At 41.4% G+C, this 20,990-nt stretch overlaps 2 protein-coding genes and 1 long non-coding RNA gene across 4 annotated transcripts in view; 1 reads left to right on the forward strand and 2 right to left on the reverse strand.

The window, feature by feature from the left end:
• SLC25A21 (solute carrier family 25 member 21) overlaps window positions 1-15,642 on the reverse strand; it is a 260,447-nt gene extending 244,805 nt beyond the window's left edge. The window contains exon 1 of one of the 2 annotated variants that reach the window (XM_087747230.1): window positions 15,448-15,642. In XM_087747230.1, coding sequence (XP_087603356.1) covers window positions 15,448-15,514 — 67 coding nt within the window. In that variant the 5' untranslated portion in view covers window positions 15,515-15,642. The remainder of the gene's footprint in view (window positions 1-15,447) is intronic. The other variant, XM_087747229.1, reaches the window with a different exon arrangement.
• Window positions 15,185-20,990, forward strand: part of MIPOL1 (mirror-image polydactyly 1) — a 199,097-nt gene continuing 193,291 nt past the window's right edge. Inside the window, exons 1-2 of the mRNA XM_087747228.1 lie at window positions 15,185-15,472; window positions 17,086-17,246. The gene's annotated coding sequence lies outside the window, so the exon portion shown is untranslated. The remainder of the gene's footprint in view (window positions 15,473-17,085; window positions 17,247-20,990) is intronic.
• Window positions 18,627-19,860, reverse strand: LOC148056808 (uncharacterized). Its single transcript, XR_015702233.1, has 2 exons — window positions 19,495-19,860; window positions 18,627-19,214 (listed from the first exon to the last, which is right to left on the reverse strand). It is a non-coding gene; the product is annotated as an uncharacterized LOC148056808 (long non-coding RNA).

Raw genomic sequence — 20,990 nt, forward strand, 5'->3', positions numbered from 1 at the left:
AGATACTAATTAGTTTCACTGTTCAGACACCTCCAGTTCCCCTAGAACTGAGGAATGACAGTTCACCTGAAAGTACACATGAAAAGTTAATGTGTCAGGGCCCAGAAAGCAAAACCAGTTATGCCTAAGGTTGCCCTCAGCTAAAAAAATTACATCCATTACTTCACTTCTCAGAAGACTTGACTGACCATCAGAGCCACTGCTTATACAGTTACTCTCTCCCATGTTTGATCTGTATGACTATGCAAAAAATGATTGCATGATTCGAAGATCTAGAAAGAGAGCAAGAATGAACCCAGTTTTGCAGCCTGGTGAAAAAACACTCTTGGAAAAGAGAATTTTCTTGGTTTCTTCGTTTCCTGGGCTACAAGCTAAGCCAAGGAGGGTTCCAGTTCTTTCACTGGTCTCATGAATCTCCTGGGTGTGTTCCGAATTGTTCGATATGCCAGAGGCACACAGTTTTTGCTTATGCAGAATGCAGGCAGTCTAAATCTCGCCCATAGTCAAAACTATTTATACTACAAACTTGAATACTGAAAGGTTTACAAAACAATTAGCAAACATATAAAATATGTCCAAGTTTTACAAACAGTTCAACCATCATACAAAATGTAATACAGTGATTTATTCCTCTGAATTTAATTTCCTAACCATAGAGTATGTAGCCAAAATACAGACAAAGCAAGCTATCCCTAATTCCAGTTGCACTAGATAAGGTTCCAGCCCTATTGATGTCCCACTGGAAAGGGGATTTATAGAACATTGACTCTCAAAGTTTTTCAATTAACTTTCTTCACAAGTTTTGCAATTAAGGTTCTAGGTACAATTATAAAGATTAATTAAAGTGTAGGAAACAAAGATTAAGACTGAAGAGAAAAAGACCAGTTTAAGACTGAGCTGGTAACAATTGTGACACCATCTCTACTTGACTGCAGTGGTTTTCCCTGAAGGATGCTACCCCCATTCAGCACACAGAATGCATACAGCTCAGTCTGAGTAACAGAGTAGCATTTCATCTTTAGGGTCCCCTCTACTTCTTAAAAATAGTTGGAAAATGCACAGATAAGGAAACAAAGGACTATAGGCAAGGAGAAAAATTTAAAAACAAAAACAAAAACAAACCTCACAATTAAGGCAGTTAAAACCATCTTTTCCTCCTCCCTCCCAGGATTATGTACCTGCTTCTCTACATGTTGCATAAAACATTCATAGCATCCCAGTAAACATGTCTACTTTACTTGCAGGTGTCTTATCTTGAGGCACCAGGGAGGACCAATCACTCCTGCAAATCTCAGCACACCAACTCTAGTCTTCAGTGAAAATACTCAACTAGCACAAGGAGATTCATGCATAATCAAGAAAAAAAAATAGTCAAATGTTGTATAGGTAAGTGATAACTTATTACATGAGAAGAGAATGAGTATTTAAATAGAAAGCCATTACTCTTTCCATTCACTGAAGAAAGTATACATTGATACAGAGAAAAAGGAAAAGGCTATCATATAATGAAAGGTAAGATCATACTACACAAGCATAAGAGTTGTTGCCCAAGTTACTTCAGCCCAGTTCCAAGCATTCACTCTATGGCTGCAAGTCTAAGCAAATTACTAGTCCAATTAAAAGTGCTATGTGTCAACTGATCAATATCCTTGCAACACTTTTAAAGAACATTTCTGAATGTAGAACGTCTTTGTGTGTAGACAATATCTAACCACAACACTGTAAAACTGCTTTATCAGCAAAAATTTTAGAAGTTCATTCTACAGTGCCCCTTATCTTCATACCAACAATTTTGACAAGTGACATTTTTAGTGGATGCTTAAGGGCTATCTGCTCCAATTTTGTGACCACTTTTTCCTTCTCAGAAGTCTTCAGAGGATACTTGTGTTTGTATAAACTTTAGTTTTTTAATCAACTTATTTTTCCCTATTCATTCTCAACTACTACTTTTGCTTAGAGTTTGTACAATACTTCTGTTTATTCCTTAGCTGCCAGAAATACTTGAATTTCAGGTAAGTACAATGTTACAGAAAAAGTGATACCAAATGTTAAAGTTCAATACAGGGTAGATTATATATTTTACAGTTTTTCCAGATCTATAAATATAGATTGAATTCCTATGCATACAAATATAGAAAACGAGTCCCATTTATATACCACTTCAAGAAGGAGTCACATTTTCTTTTAGTTCTTGTGTGAATTACCAGATGTTATCTTATTTTTATGCAAAACTGTTAATTTTCATTAATTTTTAGAAGAATCTTTTCCATTTATTTTCCAGAGTTATAAGCCAAATCCCAAATCTTGATTCAGGAAGAAAAACTTTAAAAAAAATAATTTCTGCTTACATATAATGGCATCACATAGGTACCACACATTCATTCACTAAGTTTTGATTAGATCCATGCTGTGCAAAACAGTTATTGCTCATGCCTAATATACATTCGTCTATCAACATTCACCTAGTAGCAACAAGCCCAAGGAGAACAAGACAGAATGAAAGCTTCTTTTTCAGGAACAGGATGAGATCTCCTCCTTTCACTCCTCCTACTTAGTCAAGCAGAGATACGACTTTTATGCCAGTCTTGACCCAATATCCACTCTTACATGAAAGAAGAGGCTCCAAACACTGCAAAGCAATTTAAGTTTTTCCCAGGAGAGGGCTACCTGTTCTAACCCAGACCTCAATGAGATTATTGAAAAATGCTGCCTAAACTTTACAAGGTCCGCTCAGCACAAAACACATTTCCAGCTCTGCTGGCTATACCAACCTTCTTCATCACGAATGACAGAAAACAATAAAAAATGTTGTCCCACAGAAATGTTCACGTGAGATCTGGGCAAAGGGTATTTTGCAGTCCCAGTACCAAGCATCTGATCAATGGTTTAGTGCAGCCTTTGCATCAGCCTACAAAGAAAAGTATTCTGCGAGTAAAGTAGTAATTGGGAAAAAAGATATTTAGCAGTTACAAGAATAGCTATATGTCTATTAGTACGATACTTCAGTTACAATTACACATGGCAGAATTCCAGCAACTCAGTAACTAATTTATCTAACGAAACACATTAAAAGCTAGTGTTGCCTACATAAACTTCAAAAGACTGAAGAGACTTATTTTCTATCTGTCAATCAATGCATTTTCAACAGGCGAATTTTGATAATTATGACTTGATGAAATATTGAAGACTTTTTCCAAAATGTTGTTCACTGTCACATACGAAAACATCATAGCCATCCACACTATGACATTAACTGCAGCTTGAGAGAAACTATTACTTGTTCAAAACCAGAAAGTAGTAAAAACACTAGCTACTGTTATGTCCTATTATGCAATCTTCAACTGATACTACATTTTAAGTTCTACCATAGTCTTTAACAAGTTTTGGGGGAAGGTATAAATGACATGGTAAATTTGCTTTTGAATTCAAGGAACTTTTAAAGAAGTCTGTTTCTCATTTAGCTCTCCAACAAGAAACAATATTTTCATTTGTAAACATACTGTTTCAGAATCAGACATTTTGTGCTTTTGAGGGTCCCCTGAACTAAAAATCTACTGAACCCTAATGACTTATTTTAAAAATAAAGCAGTACCTTTTCAACATAAATCTTTCAATACTTTCTGCACCCCTCCACAATCTAACATATAAGGAAAGATTTTAAGGAAAATTTAATCTAATGTCCAAATATAACTTTACTTTAAACATAAGGTCATCTAAACATCTGTCTCCAATATATCCCTAGGGATTTAAATTAAAAGTCTGCTAAACATGTACAATCATTTTGAAAATAAATAACAGAACAAATTTAGTCTTGATTATGATTATCATGCTCTTTAAAAGGAAACATTTATTCTAATAAGAAAAGTCTGAACTAATTTAAACTTTATGGACATTAACTTAGAAGAGTTTCATACTCTAAGACATTTCTTTCCATTTAGTCTAGTCTCTAACAATATTGATTGTTTTATATTTGCAGAAAGCCCATATGCTTTCTTCCTCCCTTTTAGAAATGTCTAATCAATAAAGCTATATTTCTTATCATATTAAAAGGTATAATTTGCCGAAAGAAGAAAAGTTTGCTGACAAATCAGCAGAAGAGATTGATTTATTTCCTTTTTGTCATCTAGGATAGCCATCATCATACTTCACAGTAAGGAAGAATATGCCAGACAAAGCATATTGCATCTTGAGACTTATTTTCTTCACTGCTTATAAAAAACACAGGGCTGTTTTAAGCAAGGACTGTCTCATTACCCAGTCAGCATTACAGTTTTGCTATGTAAAATTTTTACTAACAGGTATAATGAATAAGTGGCAGCCATGTCTCCCATGCTTAATTCAACAGCCCCAATCCCATTCAGAATGCTAACCCCCTTTAGGAGAAGAGAATGAAGCTCTCATCCATAAAACACAATACTTTCTTAAAAGTCCCCTTGCTTTGGCTCTGTAACCACAGACTTGGAAATGAGTGAAGAACAGGACTATGAGGACTCTCAAAGCTCTCAGATTCTTCCAGAAGTCTTTTCTTCTCAGAATACTGCCGATTCCTTTACATAAGCACTCTTTTTGATGAGGAACTGTTCCAAGGGTGAACTACTACACCAATCTAAAGACAAAGGAGGCTACCAAGGATATGATCACAGAAGCACCTAAAAAGGATGCTGGACACAATGTTTAGAATGTGCAGCATGAACAAGGCAAACATTCTTGTTCGCACTATTATGTAATTCTGACAAAACTAGGGTGTATATGCTCTTACAAGATTGTGCTGACACTTGTTAGCATCTATAATAAGGCAGTGTGTGGGAAAACAAATTCTTCTAACACCCTATAAGCAGCCGGATGCTTTGTTTTCTACTTGTTGCCACGAGGTTATGCTAAGCGCATTTGTACACACCATCACATGCAAAGCAGCTTTGCAAGCCCGCCTGTAGAGAAGATATGTATAACCAACCTAAAAAAGGCTACTGTATCATCACCAACCTCAAGTATTCACAACCTCATGGCTCAGATCCCAAATTCATGTAAAAATCATGAGAACCATCTTTAAAGTTTGTTTGGGTTTCAGGTTAAAGCCTCTACAGTTCTAATTCATACCAACCCTACATTACAAGCTTTAATGCCACACTGAAGATAAGATTTTTTTTTAAATTCAAGTTTTAATCAAACTTTCAATTTTTTAAACTAAATCTTGTAGCTCCACAAGCTGGAAGAGACATCAAATATCGCAAAACCCATAATAAAGAGTTAAATTTGGTTTCTATGTCTACAATTATGGTAGTTAGAACCATCATTTGCGGGTTTTTTTTGTTTGTTTTTTTTTACCATGCCCTTCATGTTTTACCAAGTTCAGTATGCTGTTTGGAGTCAGCTGAAAAAACAACGTTGGGCAATATTTACTGTACATTCAAAATATTACTAATTTTGAAAATTAAGCCTCTAACTAAATATTAAGAAATAAGTGTTGGTAATAGAAAAATAAGTAAACTTAACTCTATTGCAAAAACACTCAGAATTAGCTCTAAGAGGAAGTGAAATAAATAGTGTAAAGAATTTTCTCAAACTGAAAGTACTACTAAGACTCTCCTTTTGCTTTTGGAGTGTTGCTGTTTGGGGACACCAGCCACGCATCAGCACACTTCAGTCTAATAAAAATAGCAAAAAGCCCAGGAAACAAGGATAACACCCTGAACTGGGAAATGATCCATTGACTAAAGGCTGAAAGATGACCCATAAACTATGTTTCCTGCCAAAAATTGGCAGATTGAAAAGGATCCAGAGGAAAAACAAAAGCAGCTGTTAACAGTGCAGTTCAATGACTGAAAAGCAGATCTAAAAGCCAATTATTCCTGTGATTCCTTCCCTGCTGCATGGGTGGGACTTCTCAACAACATTCAGACTTTCTCAGATATAACCGTGTTTTCTCATCAGAAAATCACCACTATAGATGATCGAAGCCTTAGATGTTTCAGATGTTGGTGAAATTATATCTAGTTGTGATGAGCCCCCAGGACAAGACACGCTGCAGGAAAAACGACAGGTCCTTATCCTGCAACTATATTCAACATCCAACACAACCAAAGCAGTTGACCTGTACTACAGACTATCAGTACAGAAACTACTATTTTATAATGACTGATGTTTAACACCTTCCTATACTAATGATAATTAGGCATCAGAGAGAGATTATAAAAACAGTACTGATTTATTGTATCTGCCAACAGGACCAGTGATGGTTTCCACAGGCAGCAAATGCCAATTCATCTCCTCAGAGGGGAAAAAGTTAATTATGTATTTTCAACTCCAGTTGAAGCAGAACAGATTTAAGGTCTTTATTATCAAGATGCAGATACTTGAAAATAGTTAGAGGCATCCCTATAGTGGAACTATTGTCAGTTCTCTCCATTCATTGTAATATTGATTTTTCAAGACTTCCAGGTTCTAGAAGTCACATCACTATCTGAAAAGGTAGGGGGGTTTTCCTACTTATCTTTAGCTCTTTTAGCACTTCTAATTCATACCAACCCTAATCATAATACTTAGGGCAGTCTGAGGAGTTTAGGTTAACATACAGATTTTTCAGAGAGAGTTTCCATAGAGTCAATCTTCTAACAGATGAGTTCTTCCAGTTGCAGTGGTATGATTTTGAGTGTCTTACATCTTGCTAGCTTGAAATAGAAAGGTAACAAGCATAAGAAAGAATGTTTACAAGTGTAAGACAGAAATCCAAGGTAATGTCGCAGAAACTGAGCTACAGTTAAGGGAAAATTCGTAATATCATCACTTAACAGGCAAAAATCCCAGATTTTCTGCACAGAAATAACCAGAATCAATTTTCATTTTCCTTTCTAGAACACTGCCACAGAAACACATACATTGCTATCAAAAGGCATGCTTTGTTTCTATACATTAGAATTTTATTCTTACTACATAAGTAGCCTGTGCATTATGACAATTTAATATGGATTTGAACATGAATATCGGTCACTAAGCACAACTGATGAAACAATAAGCACAGTAATGAAAAATTGTTCTTTACCCCAATATAATCTTTGCTCACAAAAGTTGTACGACTCCTCAGAACCGTCCCTGCAGACAAAGCATTTTTTGCCTATAAACTTTACAATAGGCATGCTCCAGTATCAATTATTTTGACTACTTACTTGCTTTTACATGTATAATACATACTATTCTATAATATTCTTTAACGTGGAAATCTGACAACAAAATATTTAGAATTGCAACAAAATATTTAGAGTCTGTTCTGAAGTAGCACATATCTTTAAGCTTTTATGCTTTGCTGTAGGTCTCATTCCTGCCAATACATGAAAAGTTAACATGGGCTTACAGCAGCCTGTGACACAGCAGTCTTCACTTTGTCTATAGATGAGCATTGAGAGTTTGAAGAGATTTCTGCAATATCACATAAAATCTATGGTAAAATTAAAATAATCAAGATGCAAATTCCTCACTGTGGAAATCAGTAGCTAGTTGTACATTGGTTCCACTGGGCCAGAAGTTTATCCCAAGTTTTCTGATTTATACGTGGTATGTTAGCCTTAGCACTATCTTTTGACCTTTACCAGTGATATATCACTGTTTACAATTTTTGCAGTTGATTCAAGGGAAGTCAAATTCAGTGCCACTGGCTTTGTAGTACACATATTAAATCAGCATTTATTGATCGTTATTTGTTTTATATCTTTAAGCTTTGCTTTCACATATTGTCATCCAAAATGACATAGGATAATCTCACCTGCAACAGCTTCAACATACATTTTTATTCATCTTCCACCCATAAAAAATGCCACATTTAGCATCTTATTATAGTATTACACTGCCATCTTGTGGGCAGTAGAGCAAATGAGTATAAATAACTTCATTACTCCTTGGTTTTTGAGGTTTGGGGGTTCGTCGTTTTGACAGGGGTTTTTTTGTTTGTTTGAGGAAAAAAAAACAACTTGTTACACTAAAACCAATAGATAATGTATAACCTTTCTCAAAACCCTCAGGCTTACTATATCTACAAAATCTTAAGGATAAGTGTCTTATTTGCACACCTGTGGAGGATTCTGTGCATAAGAAGTTTTGTCCCCGTTGGCTAACATGCCAGACTAAATAAAACTCAGCCAACTACTTGCTTTCCCCACTGTTTCTCTTGGAACAAAGACAGAATGAGACTGATGAGTTTGCTGCAGAATGCTCAAACCAACAGGGAGTATCAGAGCAAGGTGACACTAGCTTAGTTTAAAATTTAGCCCCCAGGTTCAAACAACAGTTCGTTATGAGCAATTTATGAATCCACAGACCAATAAATTCTTCTTTTCAAGGTCCCAGTTTCTACAGAAAGTACTAAGCATACAACAGGTGTCATGACCTGTTAAAAGTTATGACAAGTCTTAGTTTGTTAGTTTGTTTTTGTCACTGTTATATAAACATGTAAGAATTACTTCTTCATACCTTAACCACCACATAAAAGCTGCTACATTTAAAAAACATATAGCCAGAAACACATTTAAGAGTTCCAAATGGGTGTTCACAACTTGTTAGTACACTGCAATGACCTGATCGAACAACATCAGTTGACCCTAAACACTACATACCGAGGGTTCCATTTGTTCCATTCAAATTAAAACAATATTGCAAGGATATTGTTTCTTCAAGTTACTTAACTGTCTAAAAAATTATAGGAATTTTGCTAGCTGCCAGCTTTGCATATTCAGCATAGCGTATGAAAGCCCATAAGGATTTCAGTTTCCACTAAAATTAAACAAGGTTTTCTGAGGCAACCCCACAACACTTAATTAAGGAAGATGGATACGAAGCAAATAGTCCAATCTGCCTTTCATATTCAGGGGTAATTTTTAGTATTATCAGCTCATAGAAAAGGGGAAGCTCAGAGACTGAAAAACATTACTTACAGAATTAAAGTTTGAAATGCTGTAGTAGGTGGGGAGATACTGGGGAATGTTCACAAGGTAATGCAACTGGTTCGTTACAAGGCATTCTGCATACTCTCCGCTAGCTTGTCGCTGCACTGGTCTGCAGCATGGAGGTACATTCTCATGGGATAAAAACCAGGTAAAGTGATATTTTTCAAGTGCCCAGGAGACCAAAGTCAGCAGTTCAACCATACGGACTTCAAAACTAGCATCAGTTTCTGTGACCTTCCCTGGTGGCTGTTTCTTATTCCCAGGGACCCACTGAAGTCACAAACTGTCCTGAATACCGTATTCCTTCTCTGAACTGTATAATGGTGAAAGCAATAGGGGTTGCATAGACTTTGCAAAGGTATTTCACATTTTCTTTTTAGCACGTTTCGTAAAACATAGCATGGGGCGATGGTCGAGCAGAAACAGATAGAAATCTTTCCAAGTCTTAACTTCCTGACTGTTATGTCCTCCAGATTCCTAGGAACATACTTGCGGATGCTGACGATATCTGATATCTCAGCTTACAAACACTTAATCTTCTTTTGGCCTTCTCTTCACCTGAGGTTCTCCTCACCATATTGCCAACCAAGCAACTCCCCTCCGAAGCTTTAAGTCCAACATGAGGTAGCATGCTATCAATTTCTCAGCCTAGCAGAGAAAATTGGCTTCACTGGTAGGAGCAAGTGCATTCCCTTGGAGTACTTTAACTTGTAGGATGTTTCCTTGAAACTAATACTATTTGACTGCTTCCCACCCTTGGCTTTTTAATATAAACAGTCTTTGTTAACATCCAAAACGCCAAATACAGGCAGTGAAAGACAATGAGCACGTACTGTGGTCTTAGATAATATTTCAGCCTTAAGAGACTTCAGAAAAAGGAAGGTTTAAACACTTTAAACTATTATGGTTTCAAGTCAAGATAGTTACAAGGTTCAGCTAAGTACTTCGCTAGTTGAAATTACCTCTGAGCATTAAATGATTACTTTAGTAACATGTGAATGCCAATTGCATGGCTTAAAAGCAAGAAAAAAGCAGCTAAGAAAACATAGAACATTTATTCTAACTTTAATTCCCACAAAAATGTCAGCAAAATAATCAAAACAAATTAGTTAAACACCTAGGGGGGAAAAGAGGGAGAATTAGCCAATTTTCCTGCTGTTTAAAATGCTTCCTGTACATCTATCACACTCCCTCTCCCATTCATACAGACCAAATAACCTAAGGTATTTCACAGAGTATGCTGGCTAGCAGACCTTGTAATGATGTTTGTCTGCATAATGCTCCTAGTGATAGGAAGACCAAACACTGGTTTTAATACTATATTTGCATCCGATAGTCTTACTCTGACGATTGGCTTTCCTGCTTATAGATCTGGTTCCAAGGAGTTGCTGCCATCCAGGATAATCAACTTTGTCTACTCCTGAAATAAAACACCTCAAAAGAAAAGGTTTGGACTTTCAAAGGAGGTTAAGAGAATTAGACTCCCAAATCCTATTACATTTCAATGCAGCTGGAAACCCAATTCTTTCCCAAAAAATCGAAGCCAAGAGGTCCAGACAGGCAGAAACCCTGCTGTTTCATGAAAATATGAAGAATGGGAAAAAAAGACCAGCTCCAGTTATTCTTACAAAGTAATTATTTTAAAAAAAAAAAAGCTCATTTTATTCTGACTTTCCCATATTCATTTGGCAATAAGAGAAGGCCAATATTTCATGTTCATTTATGAAATGAAATTAGGAAAAGAAACACACTGAATTACAGCAGAAAAGTACTTAAACATCAGTTCAACATTACAGATTTGAAAAACATGGCATCTTTGTATTTACCACCTACTACCTATATTAAATAAATTCTTCAAAATTTTAACTTCAAAACTAAAAATGTTTATATAGTATTTATTTGCAAGTGTATGGAAGCAAGAGAGGTGAACATACTAACTAAATATAAATGAAATTATATTTATGTTACCTGTGGTTTTAGCTAATTGTCTCCATCTGCAGCCTTTTGTTATTAAAAAACAAAACCACACCTATACCAAGTAGCAACATCCTAAAACCTTCAGGGTAACTATATTCAGCCACTTCCCTTCACTCAGTCAAGGGTCACCTGTGCAATTGTTGATGATGATATTTGTACTTCGTCATTCAAACTGACTCAAGACTCTGTTACATCTTGGCAAATCAACCTGGGTATCACACAACATACTTTGCAGTATTCAATTCCTCTCTATGAGGAAAGAGATCTCCACCGACTTTGTATGCAACACTATTTATTATTTTAATTTCTGCCTTTTCCATACAGGCAGAGAAAACGAGGATTTTTTGATCCTTGTGAATGAAAGAAACAATTCTTCCTGTGACTTGAACCCTGTATTGACTGGACTTCTCAAATAGCCTTTTGAATCTAAGAAAATCAATCAGAGATTCCCAAGTTGTTCTTTTCACAGTGATTCTTACAGGTTAGAGAGTTTACTTTCTCTTTTTTTTTTTTTTCTATAAATTCCACACATGCCTTAGTTTGCTAATTAACCACTAGGTAAAAGGAGTATGCCTGCAGTTCACTGTACTAGAAGGGACCAAACTTACTAACGAAGTGTCCCAATTACATTTCAATCAAAGTCCTGTTCTTCACTGTTGTCATACACCCAGGCAAGCAAACAAAACTAAGTATTTTCAATTAGGCTATTAACTCCATTCAGGAATCTGAAAGATGGGAGCAAACTGAATGCCAGCAGAAAGAACATAGGCCAAGACTGCGTAAAACTTTGTTCATATTTAAGATTGAGTTCACTGTCAGGAAGCAGAGCTTTCAATTTAATATGAAGTCAAATAACGAGCAATGCGGAAGCAGATGTACCCCTTGCCGCAGACATGAAGTATGCATGAGATCCTGTCATGCTTGAGTTTTACAGTTCAATTACAGCAGAGAGCCATTCAAGTTAAAGATAAACTTGAAATGCCTTGGACAGCCAATGGTATGTTTAAATCTTTTCCTTTACAACACTGAATACTTTCATTTTTCCTTCCTTCAGCATGCCAGTATCTTCCATTTTATCAGTCCTGTAGACTAGGGGTCATGCTTGATTTCTTTCTTTCCCCTGTCTTTATTAAGTCCATGAACAAGTCCTGTCATCTTCCATAAAGCTTCAAAAATCCCTTTCTTCCTGTTCTGACAGCTTAAGCTTATCTCTAATCATTTTCCACTCGACCTAGCAGAATCACTTCTTATCAGATCCTTTTGCATCAGACATGCAGATGCTAAATAACCTCTCATTTTACTTATGCAGACAATATTTCTGACCCTTCAATTACACCTATTCTGCTGTGCAGTTCATACCCTGACTACCTCGCTACTTTCTTATCATTGTTTTGACAAAGACATAAACTTACAGCACCTTCTTACAAACAGCTTCATACATTCCTTGTGCTTAACTGTATGAGTTAAGATGACCAGAGCTTTTTAAAAATCTAAACATTAGTTCACCACAATGATTATTTTTTCACTTTCCTTCTAAATACCAGGCTGTGGTACAGGTAGCAAAGACATGCTAGGATATCTGTGACATTCACATGAGGCCAGTAAATATGACAAAGCATCTACAAGGGCCCTATGTCCTTCTGCAGAGGCAGCCAAAAGCAATGGGTGTCTAAAGTGATACTGGGAAACTAAGGTCAAACAATCAAATCCCTCACTAGGATGAAATACTAAGTACAATCTCAACAACTCATGCCCTCCATCCTTTCCTTCCTGCTCCCACCTTTTCCATGTTGCATCCACACTTGCCTGAGAAATTTAACCTTTAGACTGAAGACCTCAAAGCTACAGCCTTCCTTTTCTATCTTCTCTATAAATCATGAACTAAAACACCAAGTTTTCAAGTTTGAGCCATTTCCCTCTAATACCTTAGAACTCCCACTTTAAGCCATATGCTTACCAATCCCTCTGGTTCAATTTTAGTGTTGTTAGAGAACAGTCCTTACCGGTTTATTTCAAAATGAATGAGTAGAAATTTCTGTACAGATTTAAGGCTAGTGATGGAGCTAAGGAACCTGCCTGCCTGACAGAAGACTCAGCAAAAGGGTACAAGCATGGGTGCTGGTTTTGGCTGGGATAGAGTTAATTTTCTTCATAGTAGCTAGCCTGGGGCTATGTTTTGGATCTGTGCTGGAAACAGTGTTGATAACACAGGGATGTTTTCATTACTGCTGAGCAGTGGTTACACAGAGTCAAGGCCTTTTCTGCTTCTCACCCCACCCCACCAGCGAGGAGGCTGTGGCTGCACAAGGAGTTGGGAGGGGACACAGCTGGGACAGCTGACCCCAACTGACCAAAAGGATATTCCACACCATGTGACATCATGCTCAGCATATAAAGCTGGAGGAAGAAGAAGGAAGGGGGGGGGGGGGGGGGGCGTTCAGAGTGATGGCATTTGTCTTCCCAAGTAACCATTAAGCGTGATGGAGCCCTGCTTTCCTGGAGATGGCTGAACACCTGCCTGCTGATGGGAAGTAATGAGTGAATCCCTTGTTTTGCTTGTGTGTGCGGCTTTTGCTTTACCTATTAAACAGTCTTTATCTCAACCCACGAGTTTTCTCACTTTTACTCTTCCGATTCTTTCCCCCATCCCACTAGGGGGGAGTGAGCGAGCAGCTGCGTGGTGCTTAGTTGCTGGCTGGGGTTAAGTCAGCATCTTCTAACAGTATGCCTCTGGATTAGATTCAACAGACTTCCCATATTATACCTTAAAAAAGTGTTAGGTGCAGATTAGTTGTCTCCTTGAATTGAGAATTCTCTCACCTTAACATTTATGCCTACCAGATCAGCAAATAGTTTTTGTGCTGTCTTTTCCCTACACCACCCTCAAAGACACTCATTTTCCAATTCTAGTCCTTCTGTAAAACTTTGCCTTTATCTAAATGACAATTTTCTTTCCAGTATGTTAGCCAAACTGTCTGTATTTCTATGAACAAAGAGAGCCTGTAAAGAAAACAGGCTGCTGCCAGATGATGGGAAGATACTGAGTTAGATTAATCTGAATCACTAATGCACAGGCCCACTGCTATGGGCAGATAAATCCGTCATCTTGCAAAACATCTGGTGACAAAACACCTCAGTATCCCTTCAGGTATGAAGGTCCTTCAACAGGCTAGTACAGATTAAAACTTTCCTTTCTCTCCTAAGGAAAGAGGGGGATGGTACCAAGCAGAATCTAAAAAAGCTTCAGGATTTCCAAGGCTGCAGAAGAGCTACATAAACACAGTCATACAATACACAGGAAGGGCCAGGACAGCAGACCTCTCCACTTCTGCTGTGACATCTCTCTGTGTCAAAGCAGAAGGCTGAAAACAAAGGACATGCAGAGTCACAAGCATGAAAAGGAAGCGCTCAAATGTGTGCTGGTGGCAGGAATGCATAAAAGTGGATTTAGGGGCACCAGGGGAATTAGAGTGAATGGAGCACCAGCTCACATGCAGTGTCACGGCCACACAGTACTCACTCACAGAAGAATTTTGCTTGCTCCAAACCCGTTACATAAGACAGCAGTATTACCCTGTAGCTTTCCTCTTTCAATTAAAACATAATAAGGCAAACAGCATTTTGAGCCCAAAAGAGACACTAAAGAAAAGTTAAAAACACACTACATAGTTGAAATGCTAACAGGACTTATATATATACACTGAAAAAGCAGGATATTGTGTAAATACTTCCTAAGCTGCAGGCTGACACAAACATTTCAGATTGGTGCTGATTTAGGGAAAACAAACTGAAGAAATTAACCAGCAATGCTTTCATTGCTAAGCAGATGTACACAGTTTTGATGTTTGCAGTTTGCAATACAAATAATGTGATGAATTAGTAAGCTCGACATTCCTAACAGTATTAAAAAACACAGAAACACATTTCAACTATAGCCCTGCATCTGTTTCTCTATAAGGCAGCATCGGAGAGTGCCACAGGGAATGAGTTTGAGAAGGGGAACAACGAACAACGTTCTCTGTCTCGCATTGACGTGCCGCTCGCAGATTACTCGGGCTGGCAGTAAGCACGTTTGTACAAGTTACTGACTCGGGCCACCTCAAGCAAGAAAAGGCCAACTGCCACCCGCCAGAGAAGCTGACGAGGGGACAGCGACGGCTATTACCGTTGAAGGGGGCCCGCCTGCCACCCTTATCATCCATGGGGCTATAGGGTGTGTTTCGCGGAGATACACCGCGGACCCGGGGAAGTGCCCCCTCACCCTCCCGGGGGGCCGAGCACCGTTACAGAAGTCACCGCCGCGGCCCGGCCGCGCCGCTCCCGCCCCCGGGACCCCCGCGCCGCGGCTCGCCTCAGGGGCCCGCCTGCACCGCCCGGCGGGGGAGGAGCCGCCGTCGAGCCGGGCCGTTCCCCGCCGCCGCTCCTCCGCCTGAGAGCGGCGAGGGGGCGGCGGCGCCGGTGCCTTCACCTCAGCTTGGCGGAGCGCCGGCGGGGGACGGGCAGACCCTCCCCGCCCAGGAGGAACGCGCCCACTTACCCGCCGAGCCTCCGGCGACGACTTGGTGAGAGGCCTCCTGAAGAAAGCCCCCGGGCTTCCGAGCCATCCTCGCCCGCGCCGCGGCGGCGAGAGGCAGCCGGTGCCTGGAGAGCGGCTGCCGAGCCGGGCCGACTCCGCGCTGGGCGGGTGGGGAAGAGCCGGGGGGAGGCGGGAGCCGCGGTTATCTGCGGGGGGGGCCGCGGCAAGGCCGGGCGGGGCGGGGGCGCGCGGGCCGGGCCCCCGCGCTGGCGGCCTTTAGTAGCCGGCGGGCAGAGGCCGGCTTCGGGCAGGGCCCGGGCTCGCCGTTGCTGGCGCTCACGGCGGCGACCGGGCTCTCTGATCGCTTCCAGCCGGGAAAACGGCAGCCTCTCTCTCTCTCTCGGGCTGAGCTGGGGCGGCCAGCGCTGGGATCGCCCTCGCTGGGGCGGGGAGGCAAGGCTTTGGCGGCCTGTCAGTGAGCTGACGGGGGCAGGCCCGTCACCTCCTCAGGCTTGTGCCGTTTGCTCCTCGCTTCGGGGCTGGTGCCATACAGCACAACTTGCAGTCCTGCTCCCACCGCTGCTGAGACCCAGTTAACAGCGGCAGATCCGCTGGTGCTCCACTTCCAGGAAGGGTCGGTGGTGTCGTTTGGCTCACCGGCTGTCTTTCTGAAGCATACTGTTCTTCTAAAACCTTTAGACTTTGGTTCCAGCTCTTTGGTGTTCAAAGGACACGGGTATTTTGTCACTCGGAGAGTGGCTGTTTTGTGTGTTACACGGACCTGTTGGCCCATCTTAGTAAATGAAACAGTGCCAGGGCATGGGCTCAAGCGCTGGGACACAGTCAGTGCCATTGCTGACAGTCCCCAACATTGTTTTTGCCAAGGCCAAACTGTGCTTTTCCAGAAGACGCCAGGGTACAATGTAGGGAAAGCATCTGCTCATCCCCAGAGGTGGCACCGTTGAAGGGGAAGACAGTTCGGCCATATGGATGCAGAACACACAAGGATGTTTATTCTCAGGGCCAGGGAATGGGCATAGATCCTTTCTGTTTACTAGTACAGATGTAGTCATTTTGACTTAGAGCCAGATTTAAAATGGCACTCAGGTTAATAAACTACAGCTTAAGCACTTGATCAACAACTGATTACCTAAATGTTTCTATGGATTTGGAGCCTGCAAAAGCTGGGAGCAGATGCAGCATTGCAGGTGGTCTTTTACTTTCCCTGCTGTATCACTGACCCTGTTCTACTAGTCAAATCCCTAGGTGACCAACACCTAGCTGTAAACATTTTTTTCTTTGTTTCCCCTTCTTCTCCTCCTCCTAACTCTGAATAGCACCATGGTTTCTCACACTCTTCTCTTTTTCTTCCTTTTGCACATAGCCCACAGCCTCTAGTACTGCTGATTTTTCTTACCCCAAGGGAAGGCTTGTCCACTCTGAGCTTGACCTTTGCTTCTTTTCTAACAATCAGGGGTACGTACAAGCTGAAGTACATTGGTTTGGGGGAAAAAATAGAGCTACTGTTGATCTCAAGGGCACATTTATTAGAGTTAAGAAGATGGATTTAAGGAAATGGCTCTTGAATAAGGTGCTAGACTGTTTAACCAGTCACATGGATAATTTGGGATTAATTTTTTTTTGCTTTCTTGCTAACAGCCCTACAGTGTTAACACAGGCAAGGATATTCATTTTGAATCAGAAATCCTTCATGTTATCTTCAAAGCGATTCTGAATACTGTGTGTGATCTTGAGCATCTTGAAATAGAACTAGGAGGCTACATTTGCTGGCACCTCTTCAAAAAAGAAGGAAAAGAAAGGTAGTTTTTACATCCTTATTTTTTAACTTCTGTCCCCTGAAAAAAAGACAGACTGCTGTTCCCTTACAACGGCATCAGCTTATGTTAAACTCAAAGCATAGCTAATTTGTAACTAGGTGCATTTATGTATTCCTGCAGCACAACTACCAAAGGCAAATGTTGGTACCCAGTTCTTTCTCTATTCCTTAAGCAACATTTAAGTTAGATTCGTTTCTTATGTCTGAACAGTACATTTATGCGCTGTTTTCCATATCTGAGATGATAGGTATTTAACTGCAGTCTGCTGTCTATATACATTTTAGTTTTGTAAGAGAGGGGCTTCCAGATGTTCATTTAAAGACTTGGAGGTAGTGACTTTAAGCTAAAATCCTAGGCACAGTGAATCCTAGGCACACCAGAGGCATTGTGCTAAAATCAGGATTTCGTGACTGACTCTAGGAATATATGTAGCATAGCAGAGTTGAAGAGAATACATGCTGGTTTTCCCCACCCTCCAGTCCAGGAAAGGTACCTTCAAGGTACAAGTTAAATCTGCATTTATTATAATAATACCACATCTTTTCCTCAAGGAAAAGGAAAAAGTTGAGGAAAAAGTTCATTGTGAAGAAAGGCATACTTGACTGCTATAAAAGTGAAGATGGAAATACTGAAATTTGATAGACAGGAAAAAATAGCATTCCAGCATTCTGATGGCCACAATTCACATAATCAGAGAGAAAATAAAGGACAAAATATATTTTAAATTGGGATTACAATGCCATTACTTATTTCATAAAGGTGGAAAGCAGTACAGTCAGAGACAATTTGTTTCAGATAGTGTTGTGAAAGAGAGACTTCTCATATCACAGCTCTCCAGATTCGATGGATGGAAATATAAAGGTTACTGTTAGACTGAGGGAGAGAATTTGGAAATAAATTAAGCAAAATAATGAAAACCTATTAGAGACAAGATTAATCTCATTTAACTGTCTACCTCATTCACTGGGAAAGAACCTTTTCTTCTACCAACAATAACCCAAAGATTTTTACATGAGGAGAAGGAAAGATCCTTCAACAGCTTACAAGTGGGGTTTGTGCACAAGGTTCTGAAGTTACAGTGTTTTCATACCCCTCACAGGCTTTTCTGGGAATCATTTCTCAAATCTTTCCAAATATGTTTTCCTGTTTTGAGAACGGATTACAGGCGCCATAGTATTTGGAAGCCAAAACTTTATAAAAGTATCTTTTGGAAAGTATTTTCATGAGGTTGCAATACTGTTATGATATGTTAGTCTGCAGTTTCTGTGAGTGTTTTGTGATAGTTCAGCAACAAATGTTGCAAACTGAATAGACGTTCCAAGCTTGAAAGGAAATGTAGCCCTTAGTAATTTAGAACAAAGATTAGAGAAAAACAACGGTTTTATTGCTACTGAAAAGTATGGGAACAGAAAATATACAGAGAAGTGTTAATAAAGTGTTAAAAGACTGAGACCCTAATTGCAAGAAGGAATAATATTCAGGTATAACATTCGGTTATATAATTTGCATGCATCAGCAAATAAACAGTAACTTGAATTCTTTGATCTATGCAAAAGCAGAGTGGGGATTGCTGTGGGAATACAGAATAACTCCCTTAAATTAATAAACTTTGAATGTGCTGACCTTTAAGTAATTAAAATCTCAACTTCAATGTTTCATTAACATTTGCATTAGTTCCCTTGGTTTGGCTCTTTGAGACTGCTGCTCAATAAATATAGCAGGATCATCAAGTCTCCAGTGTTCCGTATCACCAAAAAGCAGATGCTGAAACATCACTACTTTTTTGTTCCAGAGATGTAGTTCTTGCTGTGCCATGTTCCCTTTGATACAAATAGCAAATCTTGTATTAAGGTGCACTTGCTGCGGTAGTTCAACAGTAAAGAGAATTTGGAGTTGATCAGAGGGTGCAGAAACCTGGTTGGTTAGATTTGTTTTCTGTAGAAGGTGTCACTGCAACAAAAAGAAGGTTTACGTGAAAAAAAATTGAAAAATAATGTTCAGAGGGTGTGTAATTTACATAGACATATGTTTACAGAATAGCATTACGTCTGCTCCTTAAAAAAATAAACTCTGCTGTTGTTAGGAAACCATTAAGTACATCTCACAGTATTCGAAACCCAAATCTATTCACCTCAACATAATTACATTCTCCTGCTGGAAGTCTCTTTTATGTATTGCACATCTCCCTTATTCTCCATCCACCCCTCCCTACCCCCCTGCAAAGGGTGACCTTCCCACTGTGCAGGTTTCCTGGAGCACTTCTGGGCTTAATCCCATTTCCACGCGGCCTCTTTCCAAACCAGTACACGTGCGCCGCTGCATTCTCCTCCGTAACAGCCCTGGCAGGGCTTCTCTCTCCGCTTGTGACTGCTGTATCCCTTAGCAGGCAACACCGCTCCCGGCCAGCCCGGGCAGCGCTCCAGCGCTAACCCCCCAAAAAGGAAACAACCTTTCCCTCTGCGGCGGCAAGGCGGGCAGAGGAGAGGCCCGCTCCGGTGACCGGTGCCAGGGGGGCCGGCAAACCGGCCCCTCGCACTCCCGCGCCGCCGGCCGCCGGCCCCCGCCTCCCGCTGGGCCCCGCCGCCGCCGCCATCGGCCTCGCGCCGCCCCTCCCGCCCGCGGGGCGGTGCCACCCCCGAGCCGGAGCCCGAGCCCGAGCCCGAGCCCCGCCCTCGGGCCGCGGCCCCGCCGCTGCGCGCTCCCGGGGGCGGCGCGCGCCCGCCCGCCTCTCCCCCCGCCCCGGCCGCAGGGTCCGCCCGCTCGCGGGCTTTGTTGTGGAGGCGGCGGCGCGGGGCCGCCGCTCGGCGGCAGCGGGGGAGGAGCGCGCAGGTAACGGGCTGGTGGGGCGCTTCCCTCGGCGGCGGCGGCGGCCTGGCGAAGCCGTGGCCGCCCCGCGGCGCTCGGGTTTGAACTCGCCCCGGCTCCTGCGGCGGGGCTGGGCGGCGTCGTCGCGTCCCGCTGAGGCGGCGTTGGTAGGGGCCGCTCTGCCCTCGGCGCCTTCCCGCGGGCAAGCGGCCCTGCCCGGCCTCCTCGCCTCCGCCGCCGTCCGGCCTGCTCCGCCGCCGCCGCCGGGCCCTTGCTCCGCTTACCGGCTGCGTGGGCCGTGGCAGCCCCTTGCCTGGGTTACCGTTACTTCCCTCTGACCGGTCCCCCGACCTACGACCCGCTCCGCAGCGGGAGAGGCGGGGAGGCAAAGTTTCCCATGCGGGGATGCGCGGTTCGGAGCGTCCGAGGCTGTCAGCTCGGCGGGGAGGGCAGCGGAGGGACGGGCCGAGAGGCCGCCGCCTCCCGGGAGGGAGGGCAGCGCTGGGAAGGTGGCTCGGAGGATCAGGGGTGAAACCCGCCCCGGACGAATTCAGGAGGCCGGTGCTGGATCTTTAGTGTCCGGTGAGGATAGGTTGTGGAGGGTACTCAGAATAGTAATGAATTAAACAAGCAAACCCACACAAAAAAAAAACAAAACCTGCCAAAATAAAGTTTGTAATATGTGCTTTTTTTTTTTTTTAATTTATGACTTTGGAAAAATATCCTTAGGAAGTCCCAATGAATTGTATACCTCAGCTTCTAGTATAAGTAAGTTTCATGCTAATTCATTTTTTGAATGGTGTTGTGAAGGTCTGTTTCGTTTGAGGAAAAAGACTATGGTTTCTCAGTACGAGGGGTCTGGAGGAAAAACATTCAGTCTGTGTACCCAGAGGCCTGTTTTGTCCCAGACAGCACACCTGC

Source organism: Nipponia nippon, unplaced genomic scaffold (assembly GCF_047370975.1).
Source record: "Nipponia nippon isolate SJK-2023a ecotype South Korea unplaced genomic scaffold, ASM4737097v1 scaffold_11, whole genome shotgun sequence".
NCBI classification, from domain to species: Eukaryota; Metazoa; Chordata; class Aves; order Pelecaniformes; family Threskiornithidae; genus Nipponia; species Nipponia nippon.